Raw genomic sequence first — 17,365 nt, forward strand, 5'->3', positions numbered from 1 at the left:
CCCTGACTTTTCCCTGATTTCAAGTCCTGTTTTTTTTTTCCCCTGACCTGTAGCATCCCTGATTTAACATATATTTAGCTCTTGTATTATAGTTATGGATGTCTTGACGCACCTCATATTTGTCTAGATTTTCTTTAACCCTTTTACTGCCGGACACTTTTTTTTTAGTTTGTTGAAAAATGCCAGACTTCAATTTTACTGACTTGCTAAAAATGCCGGGCTGAAATTGACTAAAATGTAATGATTTTTTAAAAAATCATGGATTCATTATTTTTATCATAAATTGATAAACTTTATCTTGTTTTTTTTTCCTTATAAGTTGTAATTTGCTACAAAAAATAATTTAAACATTTTCTGTCATTAAAAAATATATATATTATGTCATGAAACAAAAATTTTAAAAAAAAATAAAATTATTTTTTTGAGTTTGCACTTTAACAACTATATTTAAATATTAAACCACTACCACAATTTTAATTTTTTATTGTATAGTAATTATATATAAACATTCCCAAAAAGTTTTAGGAACATACCTTGAAAAATACTGAAGCTGTGATGAATTTTTGAAATTGGCTTCCATAGATTATAAAACCTGTTTTCTGTATGTTGTCCATATAGTAATGAATAACACAGCTGAATTTAGATGCATTTGGACAACATTGAAAACCAGTATAAAACAAATACGAGACGGCTTTTATAGCGCACGTCGGCGATTTTCGCACAAACGGCAGCGTGCGCAAATAAGCACGTCGGCAGTTTTCGAACAAATTGCAACGTGCGCAATTGCGCGCGTCGGCAGTAAAAGGGTTAACTCTCATTAAGCAACAATATATATATATATATACATAGATGGTACTGTCATTATGGAGAACTCTTTGAAAATCGGGCGACAAGATTCCCTACCCTTCACATTCTTAATCAATCTTAGAGCTTGCTTTTGCCACAAAAAAACTCTTTGGGTTCCACTACTATTACCCCAAAGAAGTATTCCATATAACAAGAGTGAGTGAAAAAAAGCAAAACATGATGTTATTAACATTTCTCTATTTACACATAAACTTAATTTAAGTAATAAGTATGTTACTCTAGATAGCTTTGTACATAGACTACTTGTATGAGTATCCCAACTAAGCCTGTCATCCAAATGTACCCCTAACAGTTTAACTGATTTACTTCCACTTGTTACAGCAGTTCTTAAACTGAAATAAATATTCTCTGTTTTACTATTGTTTACATTTAAGAAATTTGCTCTAAACCAATCACAAGCTACCCTCATGGCATTACCTTGCACCAAGTCTAAGCTAATCAAGTCTTTACCAGAATTGAGTAAAGTTGTATCATCCACATATAAAACGGACATACAGGGTACACTAAAAGCAAAATCATTCATAGCTACAATAAACAAAAAAGGCCCCAGGACCGAGCCCTGAGGGACACCCATTTGAACTGATTTGAGCTTTGATACGTCAGAACCTTGAGCTACCATTTGCTTCCTATTACTTAGATAGGAGGTCATTAAATTCAATTCTTTACCCTGTATACCGTAACAATGAAGTTTTTTTTTAAAGCAGATCATGAGATATACTATCAAAAGCTTTTGACAAGTCAATTAAAGTGGCTAAAAACTTCTTAAGATTTTTTCAACAACTGATTCAACTGCTTTGATAGTGTTTTTACCAGGTAAAAAACCAAACTGCTCCTTACATAGTAGTTCTCCCTCAGCAAAGTAATTGTACAGTTGGTCTTTTATACAGCACTCAAAGACCTTACTAAATATAGGAACTAATGATATCGGGCGATAGTTAGAGGGGCACAATTTATCTCCTTTCTTAAAAATAGGTACAACTTTGACAACTTTTAGAATATCTGGAAAAACACTCTGCTCAAGCATCATGTTTAAAAAGAAGTGTTAAGGGCTCTAGAATAATATCTATTATTTCCTTGACTACTTTGTTGGAGAAACCATAGACATCTTCACTTTGTGATGAACTCAATTTAGAAACATACTTGAGCACATCTTTTGAAGGAATCTGTTTCCAGTGGAAAACGTTATTCTCAATATTCATGTTAGATGTATACCTATTTAAAAACTGGATGGCAGCTATATTACAGTTACTCGCTACATTATTTACATTTGATATTGTTACAGAGTTAATAAAATAGTCATTAAAAATTTCTGAATCAATTTTTGTTTCCTGATTTGCTGGTCTTAAATTAGCTTCTAATCTAATAACATTCCAAGCAGCTTTACACTTATTTTTAGAACTAAGAATATAATTTTCATGAGATTCTAACTTGGCTTGTTTTATTTTTACTTTATAACATCTTTTAGCATTTAAATATGCATCTTTATATAAATTTTCTTCAGCAAGACCTTTATTATTCTTATAGCAATCATACAAATACATAACATAATCTCTATATGACCTCAGCTCAGGTGTAAACCTGAATATTTGATCAGCAGTTTAAAGTATGATTTATTTAATAAATATGAGTTTAATTTGCTTGATAAAATATAGTGTGAGTCTAAATAAAGTAAAATTACTTACACACAGCTCTTAATTTCGGATGTTGATGCCTCTCCATCCTAAAAAAAAATAAACATATAAAACGAACCAGAAAATACTATAAAGATATGTAATAAAATTTTAAAAATAAAAACCACCTGAGAATGTTAGTAATAGTAAATCCAAGGGAGAATATTTTTTTAATTTGATAAAGGACAATTTGAAGTAGTTAGCGTGTAAAAATAAGTATAGCATAAATGTACATTTTATATATATATATATATATATATATATATATATATATATATATATATACATACATACAAGGTGTGTATACAATTTTAATAAACTAATAAATTATTATTACAATTGCCCTCACTATTGTCGTGGAAAGACAATTAAAGTTTCAACATAATACAGTTGTGGCATTTTAAGTTTAAAACTATGTCTAAAGAAAAGTTTTCATACTTACCTCTATATGAACTTCAGGTTGGACCTCATCATGTAAGGCTTCCAAGTCAGTTATGATATCAATTGGCATATTCAGGCACAGTTCTCCATTTTCTGTCATCTAAAAGAAATAAATATGAATAAATACAGAAGTTGTGAGATTTGTTGGGAAAGTATTGTTAGTTTTGATTTTGGATTTGGCACTGTTGGCACACATCATTTATAGGCAACAGTAAGAACAACTGGTTACTTGGTTTAATTTAAATATAGTAGTGTCTATTGAAAGGTCTTTCACTGTTTCTTGATCATTCCTTCTAAAAAAAAACTTTTATCACATTTAATAAGCGCTGCACAATATCAGGTCACTTTCCTGCTAAAGTAAAAACATAGTTATCCAAATTTGTATAAAAGGGTAATATAAAAGATGTATTTTGTAATACATAAGACTGGCTCCAGTCTCCCTTTAATTTCAAATACTTACAAACTTTTGTCTACAATCAACTTCTTATATTTTTAAACCTTCCAGTAAATTACTAGATAGGAACAGCATAGGGTTTTTGCTAGGAAAATCAACCATTATTACAACTGAGTTTATTGAAAATTGATTAATTCAGTTTATCTGCATCTTAAAAAACAAATGTAATATTTTTCTGGATTTGTCAAGTGCCTTAGTGAAAGAACTAGGTATACACCAATATAACACTATTGTTTTAATTCCTATCTTAAGAACAGAAAACAAACTGTGGAAACACAATTTATATATATAAAAAAAAAAAAAAAAAAAAAAAATAGAACCTGTAATAATGTGAGTAAAATGACATTAATTCAGCAAAAAGCTTGTATGTTATGGAAATGATAAGATATGTAGAAAGAGAAATTATGTTTAATCTCACTTTGACTAGTAATCCTGTAACGAATTCCTACAGTGGTAATCCCGATAACCATGCGGGAAGCGCTATGGTGCTAAACCGTTTTCACAATAATGTTTCATGATGAATAATCTCTTGCCTGAATATGAATGTGATATAGCGGAATAAATAAGAAATACTCTCAAGTAGTTTTTGTCATTCCCACTAGATCACAGTTGCTCTTTTATTTATTTCTTTCCAGCCCAATTGATGATATTCAAGCTATGTGACAGTATTCAATCAGTTGTTCCAAGTAATCAGCTGATTCTATTTCTGTTTGTGTAATGAATACAGGTTGTAACTTCACTTTTATGTTACCAATTACCTTGATTTTAAATGTTTTTTTATGTTTACCGTGAGTAAATAAATGTCGGTGTTTGTGTAATTACTGATTACATAAAATGACGCGAGAAAGACTTACAGACAAATTTTTGCTAAGATGCTCCCCTAAAACTCACTGCTCAGCATTTTCCCACCACCATCCCTGCTACAGATAAGAAGGACAAGCTGAGGAGAGCATGGCATGTGTGCAGATAGACCAGAGTCAGCGAGCAGCGGTGCCACAACATGGATGTGCTGTGATTGTGATGTTCCGGTTGAGTGTCTGATTATTTTTTAGTGTTTCATACCATCAAAGATTTCTAAAGTGACTTGTGTACTGTTACTAACCTGTGCCTTAGTATGTTTATGAGAAAATACTGAATATTTTATCCTATTCTCATATTTTGTAAATATAATAGCTTTTGTGTATAATTAAACTAATTTCTGTATAAATAGAAAACAGTTTCAAAAACGTTTTAAATGAGTGTTTTTCTTAACACATCTACTACAGTAAACCCAAATCACCTAAAAAAACAAAATCTAAAATGTAAAAAAAACTTTAAAATACTCTTAGTGAGAAAAAACCCACCAGTCAAAGGGTTAATAGCCCTTACATAGCTATAATACGAGGCATGTTTTTAATTAAAGTAAGTACCGTTTTGATATAAAAAAATTAACAAGCAGATTTTTCAAACAAAACTTTATGTACCTGAAAGAGTATTCTTTCCTCTACTTCTCTACATAATTTACATTATTATTAAGGCACTTGTTGTATCTTGGGATCAGCTTTTGTATGCCGTCGTCAAAGAAGCTTGCCGCCAGATTGGACAACCACTGTTGCACAGACGTTTTTACTTCTTCATCATTGGAATGGCGCTTCCCCACAAAATGCGTCTTCAAGTGCAGAAACAAATGGTAGTTGCTAGGCGCTAAATCAGGACTGTATGGAGGGTGGTCCAATTGTTCCCAGCCAAATGAAGTGATGAGCTCTTGCGTTTGATTTGCTGAATTTGGACGAGCATTATCGTGGAGCAAAACAACGCCTGCACTCAGCATGCCACACCTTTTGTTTTGAATTGCGCGGCACAGTTTTTTTAAAGTTTCACAGTACGTGGCTGCATTAATAGTTTCACACCGCGAGGCAGAAAATTGACCAATAACACACTCTGTCTGTCCAAAAAGACAGTGCACATGATTTTCTGGGCAGAAATTGTTTGTTTGAATTTGACTTTCCTAGGGGATGTTGAATGCCGCCATTCCATTGACTGTTGTTTTGATTCTGGTGTAATGGTTTAATGTACGCATAGGCTACCCACATTTCATCGCCTGTAACGACATGGCTTAAAAAATCGCCCTCGTTACTGTAACACTCGAGAAAGCTCAACGCACTGCCCAATCGTTTGGTTTTGTGCTCATCATTCAACATTTTCGGTACCCACTGTGAACACAGTTTCCGATAATTTAAACGTTCGGCGCAATTTCGTAGAGAACACTTCTTGATACAGCAGGAAATTTTTCAGCTAAGGACGAAATTGTGAACCGTCTGTTCTCTTTCATTTTACAGTCCACTTTTTGAATGAGATCATCGGTAATGACTGAAAGTCGCCCACTTCGTTCCTCATCATGGAACGTTTGTGCGGCCATCTTTGAAGGCCCTAACCCATTTCCGCACCATTCCTTCATCCATAATGTTTTCACCATAAACTTCACTGATTTGACGATGAATGTCAATTGCATATACGCTAAACGGCAACTGCAGCGCTGAGGAGGCGTAATTTAAAAACGGTACTTACTTTAAAAACATGCCTCTTACTTAGAATAAAGTCAGTACTAATATAAAAAAAATTAACCTTTTATGATATAAAATTAGATTACATGAGCAAAAAATTCTTAAATTCAGGATAAAACATAAAATTAATTATGGCAAATTTAAAATGGGATATCTTACAAATAAAGTATTTAATAATTAATTGGTACTTATGAAAGTAAATAATAGAGCCAACAATTAGATTGAGAATGTAAATTAAATATTATTTTTTAGAATACATACTGTAGTTTTAGATATCTGTATTTTATAATATTTGACGCTATTTATATACATTGATAATTTAAAAAATATTACTACATTATGATAATTTTTATTTAGTTTTTTTAGAAAGATTACAGTGAAATTATAAATTTCGTAATATGTGTACTTTTATACGCGTTTAAATGTTTATTTCAAATTAGTGGACTCTTAAAAGGAAGTTTTCAAGGAAAGCCTGCGGATTTTCCTATGCATTAGTACGAGGGTCGTCCACAAAGTAACCTCCGTTTTGAAATAAAAAATAAACTAGTTGAGATACAAAAATTTTATTATATAAATGTTAAAACTGCAGCTTTTCTCTACTTTTCTACATATTCACCATACAAATTCAAGCACTTATCATATCTTTTAACAGTTTTTTAAATTCCGTCTTTAAAAAAAATCTGCCGCCTGAGAACGTAGCAGACATGTTACAGCGTTTTGAAGCTCTTCATCACTCGCAAACCTTCGAGATGCATGGCTGATCACAGCCAAATCCGAGCTGTAGGGGGGGTGGTCAAAAACGTCCCATTTGAACTTTTTCAAAAGTTCTGTCGTTCTTTGAGCTGTATGAGGGCGGGCGTTGTCATGGACAAACACAACACCAGATGTCAGAAGACCACGACACTTGTTTTGAATCGTTCGTCGTAGCCGTTTTAAGGTTTCACAGTAAGCTGCAGCTGTAATGGTCGTACCACGCTCCATAAATTCAACGAGCAAGATGCCCTTAACATCCCAAAAAACTGTAGCCATCAATTTTCTCGCTGAAAAAGATTGGCGAGCTTTCTTCGGCTTGCTTGGCGAAGCGGTATGACCCCATTGCATTGACGGACTACACCTTCACTCATAATGTTTGGGCCATACACCCGCACTCAATTCACAATGAATTTCAGATGCTGTGTAACTTTTAGACCACAGAAATCTTATTACACCACGCACTTCACACGTGGCGGAATTTTCTATCACGGCGCTCATGTTTTTACGTTGTACCAAAAGAACGCGCGATCGCACGATGCTCTCCCTTGCACAGCTAGAAGCGTACTGAACGGCTGCGCACACCGATGTGAGAATGGCGGCGCTACCCCCACTACTTATCGCGCCACGCCCAAACGGCGGTTACTTTATGGACGACCCTCGTATTAATCAATGACTTTCAGCCCTATTAATTCAAACCCATATAATATAAATTGAGTCGTTCAGTTTCAAATAAAGAAATGCACTGAATTCCCATCCTGCCCTTAATGGTGGTGCTTATTTGAATAATCTAGAAATTAATGATGGCTAAGTGGTATAAGATTATGGAATCTTAGGGTATATTATTCCACAGCTGGATACTTGCTGTGTGGCAATATAAATCCTTAAAAGTGGGAATAAAACATTTAGTGCTGAATTAACATAACCAGTAAAGTTTTGTCTGTTAACAAAATTAGTTATATTACTTCACTTAAATTATTACAGTACAATTTTAGTTTTCCAATAAAATGTTTATTTCTAGAATTATACATTTTAAACAGTTGTGTTAAAGTTAAGTTAAAAATACAACCAAGAAACAAAATAAATTACGAAACCTTATTATAATGTGGTCGAATAACTGGAATAAAACATTTTGGATCTCTAAGCACATACTCAGTACCTGGGGAAGAAGGAACAACTGGCGCAACTTCGAGTTAGCAGCATGACTGATTTCAAACAGCTGGTGGCAGATATTGAGGTGGCAGACACAATTGTTACAAACTTGCTGGGGCAGCTGATCATCTTTGTCCACCTATATCATATACAGTTTGGGATCAGATCGAACAGTATATAAATAAATCTCTTTGTCTATTATTACACTATTTTTATTAATTCTGTAATGGTTCTGTAAACCATTGCACTGCAAAGTTCATCTTGTAATTTCAAATTGCAATGGTCACTTAATGAATCCAATGAGAATTTATATAAATGAACAAATCTGAATCCAGTAAAATTACGGTTAATGCACTACCCAAAGTACAGAACATACTGAGTTTGTATGGTATGTGTTGTTTGTATCTTTCACTATGTGTGTGTACCATGTATATACCAGTCCGATGCATGTTGCCATATAGGAGTTGACAAACTGAAGCAGCAAATTCAATGATGTGGAGAGTCACATCAGTATTAAGACTCTGCTAAGTACACATAATTCACATGGCATATTGTACAGTAGGGCGTGGTATGCAACCGTACGTGATTTTAGAACAGTTTTAAATACATTGTGCTGCACAATACTAAACAGAACGCATACATTCAATAATTTAATTGATAACTAGAAGCATTTATTTGTGAAATATTTATCCAGTGAGAGTGGAAAATGACAAAAAATCATCTGCAGGATGTGACATAATTTGAGCAATAAAAATCCATAAAGTGAAGATTAATAAGAACTGTATATTAAATTGATACAAATAAGTAATTAATCAAGAAATTTTTTTCCCACTTACAGTGAATATTTTTGAGACATTAAAATAAAGGCATGTATGAAATAATACAGGGTGGCGCAAAAGTCACTGGACAGTTGGTTAAAAGAAGAAAAAAATAACAGCAAGATGTAGTACAATAGTTTTTGTCCGTGATGTTGGTATTACTAAATGTTGGTAATTATGCCTTTTTAAGTTGGCAATGCAATGCAATGAAACACACAACAATCGAATTAGTGAGTTCATCTGTGACACGTGTTTAAAGCTGTAGTCCCCGAATTATTATTTTTCTAATAGAATTTTTGTTAAACATTAGTCATAATGTTAACGAAAGAAGAAAGGATTTTCGCGTTAAAAACATTTTATAAAAGTGGTGCTAATGAATGGGGAATACACTTTAGATCAAAACCACCGTCTAGACAAACAGTGTACGACATACGAGATAGATTTGAACAACATGGATCTGTTATGGATGCACCAAGGTCTGGCTGCCCAACAACAGTCTCAACTGATGACAATTTATTGCGGGTATATTTAGTTGTAACCAAAAGTCCTCGAAAATCGACCAGACGATTAGCATCTGAGCTGGATTTATCACGAAGGTCAGTGCAAAGAATGTTACACAAACAGAATTATAAATCTTACATTCCACGCTTATTACATGGGTTACTTGAAGATGATCCAGATCGACGACTTCAGTTTTGTGGATTGATGCTTAACCAACACAAACATGATCCTAACCTTTTTAATAAAATTATTTGGTCTGACGAGGCCAATTTTAAGTTAAGCGGACAAGTTAACAGACATAACAGTACTTATTGGTATACTGACAATCAAAGTCTTTTGTTAGAGCAACAACTGAATCAACCTGTTGCGAGTGTTTGGGGGGCAATATCATCATTTGGCGTACTTGGACCATATTTTTTTGAAGGAACAGTGACAGGAGATAAATATTTGGATATGCTTCAGAATTACGCGGTACCAGGACTCATGACGTTTACAGAAAACTTTCAAGAACTTTAATTTCAACACGATGGTGCTCCACCACATTACGCCACTGCCGTTCGCGATTATTTAAACGAACGCTTCCAAAGAAAAGTTATTGGAAGAAGGGCAGATATTGACATGCCCCCACGTTCACCAGATATCACACCAATGGATTTTTTCCTATGGGGAGTAGTCAAGGACTCTGTTTATTCTCGAAAGCCTCATACTATTGACGATCTGAAAGACTACATACATGACGCATTTTATGATTAGACAATGATCCCACACTATGCCGTAGAGTATGTAACAGTATTCCAGAGACTTTAAAGATGTATTAATGAAGACGGAAAACAATTTGAATATAAAAAATCATTGTAAGTATTGTTTGTAATAAAAAATAATTTCAAATACATCTAGTCTTGTTTTAACCAACTGTCCAGTGACTTTTGCGCCACCCTGTATAGTAGATTTTTATGGGTTGTATTACAAGTTTATTCATAGGATCTCAAACTAGCTGATCATCTGATTGGTCCCTATTGTTATGGATAACCTGTTATTTATTTACTACTATAGTTATTAATAGTATTACTTTATTGTATTCACATGGATACTTTTTACATTTTGGCTATTATAATACAAATGTAGCATGAGATACCATAGCACATTAAAAATGTTTGCAGCATAGATATGGTGAGTTGTACACATACAGTCAGAAAGACAACACAACAGGTCTAATGATATAAATTAAAATTGAGAGTTAAATTGAATGGTATTGTACCTGTAAATGAAGGTGCATGATGATTTTCCTTTGAAGTTCAAGATCATTACCACTGGCTCCAAATATATACACCAAGTTATTCTGATCATTCTCCATGCCACAGATACGACAGAAGTTCTCCACTCTGGCCACTGGTCAATAACATAGTAAAACTCTTTCACTTCATGTTCCAATAATATCTTCATTTAATCCCTACATAGCTTATTAATGAGTTATTGTTATAAAAAAATTAAAACTGTACTTTTCTCAATGCTTTTTTTTATTTAATGAAGGGAAAAAGTTATGTATCTATATGTATTTACGTAATTCTTTTTCATTATCAAGGGCCCAATCATGTCATTGTATGTCCGTCAGTATGATGATACAAAGATCCTAGAAACTTTAAACTTGGTACATGGGTTCCTCTTGGTCCAAGGAAGAATGCTATTGATTTTGGAATCAAAAAATCAAAGGGCATGTCATCTGTCTGTGACAGACATGCCCTTTGACGTCTGCCATTAATAAAAACATCTTAGAGACTTGAACCTTGACGCATAAGTTTCTCATGATCGAAGAAAGAACATAGGCAGCTGGTAGGTTTTTTTCTAGAGCACAGAGTTCTTTATAAATTTATTACTACTAGAGCTTCATTTAATCAGAGAAAAGTGTGTTACTTAACCTATTTTTTACAAATAAAAATTTCAGGCATACAAGGTTATGTTCAAAAAGTAACGGGAATTTTAATTTTTTTATAAAAAACCGAATTTATTTGTCTACATTCATGTTGTCACCTTCAAAATAGTCCCCATTAGATATTATGCAAATGCCAGAGCTTCCCCAATCCTTGAAACACTTCAAACTCAATCTTTGGTATAGCCTTTAGCTCTTTCAGCGATGCACTTTTAATGTCATCTATGCTTATAAAAAGTCACATGGTGCCATGTCTGGAAAATATAGAGGCTGGGGCATCGTTACAGTGTCGTTTTTTGCCAACAATTCACAACAAGCAATGAATTGTGAGCATATACATTGTCTTGGTGCAAAAGCCATGAATTGTTGTTTATTGAATATGGGTATTTTTTTCAGATAGCTTCATGCAAACGGCATTAAAGTTACAGATAGTACTCCCCAATGATTGTTTTACCATGTGGCATGAACTCATGATGCACGATGCCATTAAAATTGAAGAACACAGTGTACATACACACTATCACCTTCGACTGCACCTTTTTCAGTCTTGGCTAACTATAATGCCTCTAATGGAACTTAATGGAGCTTTAGTTTCAATGTCATATCCGTAAACCCATGTTTCGTCACCTGTTATATCACGTTTCAGTAATTCTGCATTATCGTTTACTTCATTTAGTGACTCCTGAGCAACTTCCATTTGCCGCTGTATTTGTTAAAGCAACTTCCATTCGCCGCTGGATTTGTTAAAAATTTAAAACATTTTTGTAATAAATAAAAATTGATGAGTCATTAAAGATGTCTAATCTTAGCAGCTGCCACATACAGTAACAATTAATACTTAATTAATTAGCTGGAAATGTAATACTTCTAGAGCATGAGTACAAACATAATAAAAAAATCTTGACAATGGGATTCTCCAAACTCAAAATTTCCCTTTCTTTTTAAACACGCCTAGAATATATTCTTGGTATTAATTCTCAATTTTGCCAATTCTAAACAAAAGAACTGAGTTCAAGATTGATTTATTAGTACTAATCAGTATTCACTACTGATTCTTCTTGAGGGCATAATATAGCAAGATAAGACAATGTATGGTCAAACGTAACACATCATGATGGGGAATGGACAACTATTTTATTTAAAAAGCATCTTATTTATTGTATTGTGCCAATCTTATTTAAAAAGCATAGCACAACTGCGGTGTGAATATTTAATTTGAAATGGCATAAACTATAAAGATATAATTATGAAAATACAACTTTGATAAGTACAAATGAACATGGCACAAAAGATCATTGTACTAACAACAGACACAGCATAAACATACTCCAATACATAATTTCATAACATCTATAGTTACTTCCCAAATCTAAAAAAATGTATGCACGAGAATCTGTACAAAGTGTGGGAAGGTCGGTATTCTTCATCACTGTATCTCCTCTGAAAGGGCTAGTTTCTCCCATCTTAAAATGAGGAAAATTTGATTAGATTAATAAAAAAATTGTGCACTATTTATATCGATTAGGACCGATTAAACTTTGTTCAGGCAAATCTCAAACTCACCAGTAATAACTGAATGGATGTCCTCTTGAGTAAGATCCTCTGGAATAGTTAAACTTCCAGTGACTCTAACTGAAGATAATGTGTCTGGTATCAAATCTGGTGGTTTCTGATATAATCCAGGATCTTCTATTATTTTACTGTTACAGGTCATATTAGTATCCATGACAATGGCAGCTGTAACACTAAAACAAAACACTGCAATAAATATATGTATATACCGGTATATATATATATATATATATATATATATATATATATAGACATGTAAGTAAATTAGTTACAACACATCAGGATCAACCTTATAGTCCTTAAAAAAACCATAATTCCAATTTCGTTTTAGCATCTGTACATCATTTATTATCATATCATATATTAAAAATTTACCAATTGCATAAATATCTACTGCTGCTGCACTGTACAAACACAATAGAAATTCAATTAATTTAAGGCGAATGGGCATTTTAGGAATGGTCCATTTGGAATATAGTAGTTGGTTACTTGACTACATCCAAAAGAGTTTTGTATTTTCCTCTTGAATTCTTTTCATGCATAACATATAGTTTCAAAACCGTTATACTTCTATGGTGCCCTTCCCAACTTCAGGTGGAAAAAGAAAAACATCTCTCAAGCTAGAATCTAAAATCAAGCTTTGGTCACACAAGTACTCATAATAGTTAAATTTAACTTTTTAAAATCTATAATATCATACTTATGTCATACCTGCCTATATTGTGTACGGTACTAACAAATAGTAGATAGGGACTATGTTAGTGTTATTCAATAATTTGTAATTATTATTTTTAGTTTATTTCACTTTTCCAATATCTGTAATCACCTACAATGTAATGTAAAATAATGAATCAGAATAATAAATATAAAATCAAATGGTAGCAGTGTCAATGTAGCTAAGCATATAAATGCTATAGCGAGTCAGTGACACTATATATATCACATGCCACAACATTACAAGTGTGTTGCGATAACTTTTCATAGTGTATATTCAAAAGCCTGAAGAATGTTTTAATGTGATGCTAATACTTTCAAATATGTACGTTTTCACCTACAGTTTAGATTATTTTCTAAAAGGAGGGCAGCAGAACAAATACAACAGGAGAACAATGTCCTCCTGAATCCAGACATCTGATGACCCTAGTCTAACATAATGGTTTAAACACTTAAATTACATATGCCTACCATCTTAAAAATTAATGAAAACTAAAAATGCAAAAATGTATACAATTACTCATTGCTTGTATGTTTCTTAGAGCGTGGATGCATTGACACAAAGTGTAATGTCACAATAAAAGGAACTGTCAAACATAGGTTACACTACAGTTTATTAATGGTTTTCATAAATTTTAATTTTTGCACTAGCCTACGTCAGGTTGAAATGAAGACAACGAGCAAACTACGCTATATAATAAAGTTAAATGCTACAACACCTATTATAAATAACACTTTTTTTTGGTTCCGTTCTAAAACAGAGTTCGGCGCAAGTGGAGGAACTTGGCAGTAAGGAAATTATAAGATTAAAGGTCGACCTGGCAAATCACGAATTTCACGTTATCAACGTATTCTGCTCATCTTCCTGAACAAAAAATATATGTGATTTTAGGGGTGCAAATGACAAATAACATGATTTTAGAGGGTATATACATAAATAGTTAAGTTCTTAATGTTTTAATGTTCTGTTTGTGTGCTGTGTCTGGGTATCTGTAAATATTATCTGCGGGTGAGACTGATAGCGCATCTGTTATCTGAGCGCTCTGGGGCAGAAGTCAGAGATAACGTGTACTGTAGGTTGGATCGAGTGAGTGCGTGACAATAATGGATCAACCATCCACTAGTTCGACCAATCGTTGTGAACTGGTGTGTCGTAAATATTACCTGCAGCTGGGACTGATAGCGTATCTGTTATCTCAAAGCTCCGGGGCAGAAGTCAGTGCTTCACTAGATATCGTGTACTGTAGTTTGGATCAAGTGAGTGCATGACGATCATGGATCAACCATACACTAGTTCCACCAATCGTAGTGAATTGGTGTGTCGGAGTGTTTTGTCGGGCATATTGAGAGTTTATGTTTCGACCTAAACGAGATTATTTAGTTTATGTACAACACACTATTGGTAAGTGTTCTCTACTAATTCCATTTATATACGTATTCATATTAGAGGTATTCATGATTTATTAAATTTTTTACGCGGTACATAATTGCCTTTCCATTACAATTCAATTTATATTTCTGATCAGCCCCTCTAGAATTTGATATTTTACTGATAGGTACTATCTCGAGGATGTTTTTCTTTCGTCCCCGTGCTGATGGCCGGAGGCACTCGTCTCTACTCGATAACAACTAATTAATTTGTAGCTCGAAATTTAAGAAACACTTTGTTTATTTGGATCAAAATTCTGCTCATTTCAGTATTATTTTTCATTTATGTTTGCAAAGATGGTGCCGCATCCGATGACGTCATCACGAGGCTAATTCATGGTCACAAAAGGTCACGTGATGCCCAATGTGGATGTAGAACATGGAAATATTGGTAATTCTAAGCAATATATGGGTCAACCTCGATTTTTCTCATATTACAATATAATGTTACAATAGTCAATTAGAAAAGGAAATGACTAGAATTTCTTGCCGGAAAGCAGTTATAGGGAGCAGGCAACCGCCAGACGGTCATATATTGCTTAGAGTTACCTATTAGTGATCAGGGGCACTGACGTGATCTGGGCTTCAAATTTGGAACTACTCGAGTTAATTTTTTTTTCTAAAAGAGCAAGCAGCGCGAAGCGCTGCGCAGCGGGCAGGCATCGTGCGTGATCCTTTTTTTTATTAAAAATTTCTGATAAATTGTTATTACATATTACAATATAATGCAGGTAATGTATGTAAAACAATTTTAAACACATAATTACATGCTGGAAAGCAAAGTAAACCAATATAATCCGCCCAATACAAAATCTCCGTAAAAATCTGGTAAAGGAATCTGTGTCATTCCTTTGGCCTGAATCAATTCAGTATATACGAAGATCACGCACGATGCTTGCCCGCTGCGCAGCGCTTCGCGCTGCTTGCTCTTCTAGAAAAAAAATTAACTCGAGTAGTTCCAAATTTGAAGCCCAGATCACGTCAGTGCCCCTGATCACTAATAGGTAATTCTCGCGGTTGCCTGCTCCCTATAACTGCTTTCCAGCAAGAAATTCTAGTCATTTCCTTTTCTAATTGACTATTGGAACATTATATTGTAATATGAGTTGCCTGCTCCCTATAACTGCTTTCCGGCAAGAAATTCTTGTCATTTCCTTTTCTAATTGACTATTGGAACATTATATTGTAATATGAGAAAAATCGAGGTTGACCCATATATTGCTTAGAATTACCGAAATATTGCTCCGCGCTTGAACAGTTGTTCCATTTTTTATGTTCTAGAACTTTGTTATTTCTCATTTCCAACCCGTCAAACCTTACATTGTTTTGTTCTGTAGGACGATTCCAATAAGTTAATAACGCGAAACTCGTATTTTGCCGCTCCGGCCGTTAATGTGACAATTACCGTCAGTAACAGCACTGTCAGACATATGGCCTGATATGGCGTCCCTACCATCACAAGTATTAGCCTCCTCAATTGTAACAGACAGTGGCAATAGAAAATGTCAATAAACAATTTAGTGTTAATATCTTGAAACTGTAAAACAAACTCAAGAACACAGCTGTCAGTTAAATTGCATGGCTTTTTAGAGCATTTATGCCAGCTTACATTTGTAATAAATCCTTCTAGTTATAAATTTGTTTCTGTTATTTCTTAATTTTTATCAGAAAATATTTGGAATTTACCTTATAAGGTCTAACTAGATTTTAACTTACCTTTATTCAAAGGTTATAACACTTACAAATTATTCTGATTTAATTTCAGAAAAAAAACCTATCAGTAGCTAAAAATTATAACACCACGCACATTAATAAAATGTATAAGTTATATATGTTACTTATTTCTTTTATAATAAATATGCACAATACACAACATAGCCTAACTATTTACAAACTTATTCAAAACATTACGTGTTTTGATTTTCAGCATACAACCTTGACATTTATGAAGCATATAGTAAAGGCATACATTTAGTGTTAAGGAGTTGGACAAAAAATACGTTTCAAGCCAAAAGTAATAACAAGTTTTAAATGAATAGGAAACTAGTAAATGTAAACATATTAAAAAAGCGGTGAAGTGATGTATAAATATAATATAGAGAATGTACTCTCTGCAAATTCCAAATTAACTAAACAGATAACATGAAGAAAAATGTAAAGCCACTTTTTCTGAATACAGTATAGAAAATTAACAAAACTTCAAAGGCCAACCAGGAACAACGAAGGAACTAATGATGCTAGCGGTAATCCTAATGAAATCTGGAAACAATTTAAATAACAGAGAAGTGAAGTTATAAACAAGTTTACATTTTCACTACCTCGCAGGTGGGACTGATATTAAGTAGAATGTATTTCCAGAGTGAAGAGTATTTCTTTTAATGATCGGAATAACTTATGGTAATGTACAAGGCTGAGCTATAAGCGATCACGACCGCAATGTTTTTATGAGTACTCCTTTAATATAAAGGAATATTATAACAATTTGGAAGTGCCTTCTCATATGATTCTGATCCTCCACCGACTACTTA

At 33.5% G+C, this 17,365-nt stretch overlaps 1 protein-coding gene across 4 annotated transcripts in view; it reads right to left on the bottom strand.

Moving 5' to 3' along the window:
• Positions 1-16,899, bottom strand: part of LOC124373276 (zinc finger protein 260-like) — a 32,869-nt gene extending 15,970 nt beyond the window's left edge. Inside the window, exons 1-6 of one of the 4 annotated variants that reach the window (XM_046831676.1) lie at positions 16,554-16,899; positions 12,687-12,868; positions 10,455-10,585; positions 7,885-8,016; positions 2,980-3,078; positions 2,550-2,587 (exon numbers count right to left, since the gene is read on the bottom strand). In XM_046831676.1, coding sequence (XP_046687632.1) covers positions 2,550-2,587; positions 2,980-3,078; positions 7,885-8,016; positions 10,455-10,585; positions 12,687-12,849 — 563 coding nt within the window. In that variant the 5' untranslated portion in view covers positions 12,850-12,868; positions 16,554-16,899. Of the gene's footprint in view, positions 1-2,549; positions 2,588-2,979; positions 3,079-7,884; positions 8,017-10,454; positions 10,586-12,686; positions 12,882-16,553 lie in introns of all 4 variants that reach the window. The other 3 variants (XM_046831673.1, XM_046831668.1, XM_046831665.1) reach the window with 3 other exon arrangements.
• Positions 16,900-17,365: the final 466 nt, after the last annotated feature.

Source organism: Homalodisca vitripennis, chromosome 1 (assembly GCF_021130785.1).
Source record: "Homalodisca vitripennis isolate AUS2020 chromosome 1, UT_GWSS_2.1, whole genome shotgun sequence".
Taxonomy (NCBI): Eukaryota; Metazoa; Arthropoda; class Insecta; order Hemiptera; family Cicadellidae; genus Homalodisca; species Homalodisca vitripennis.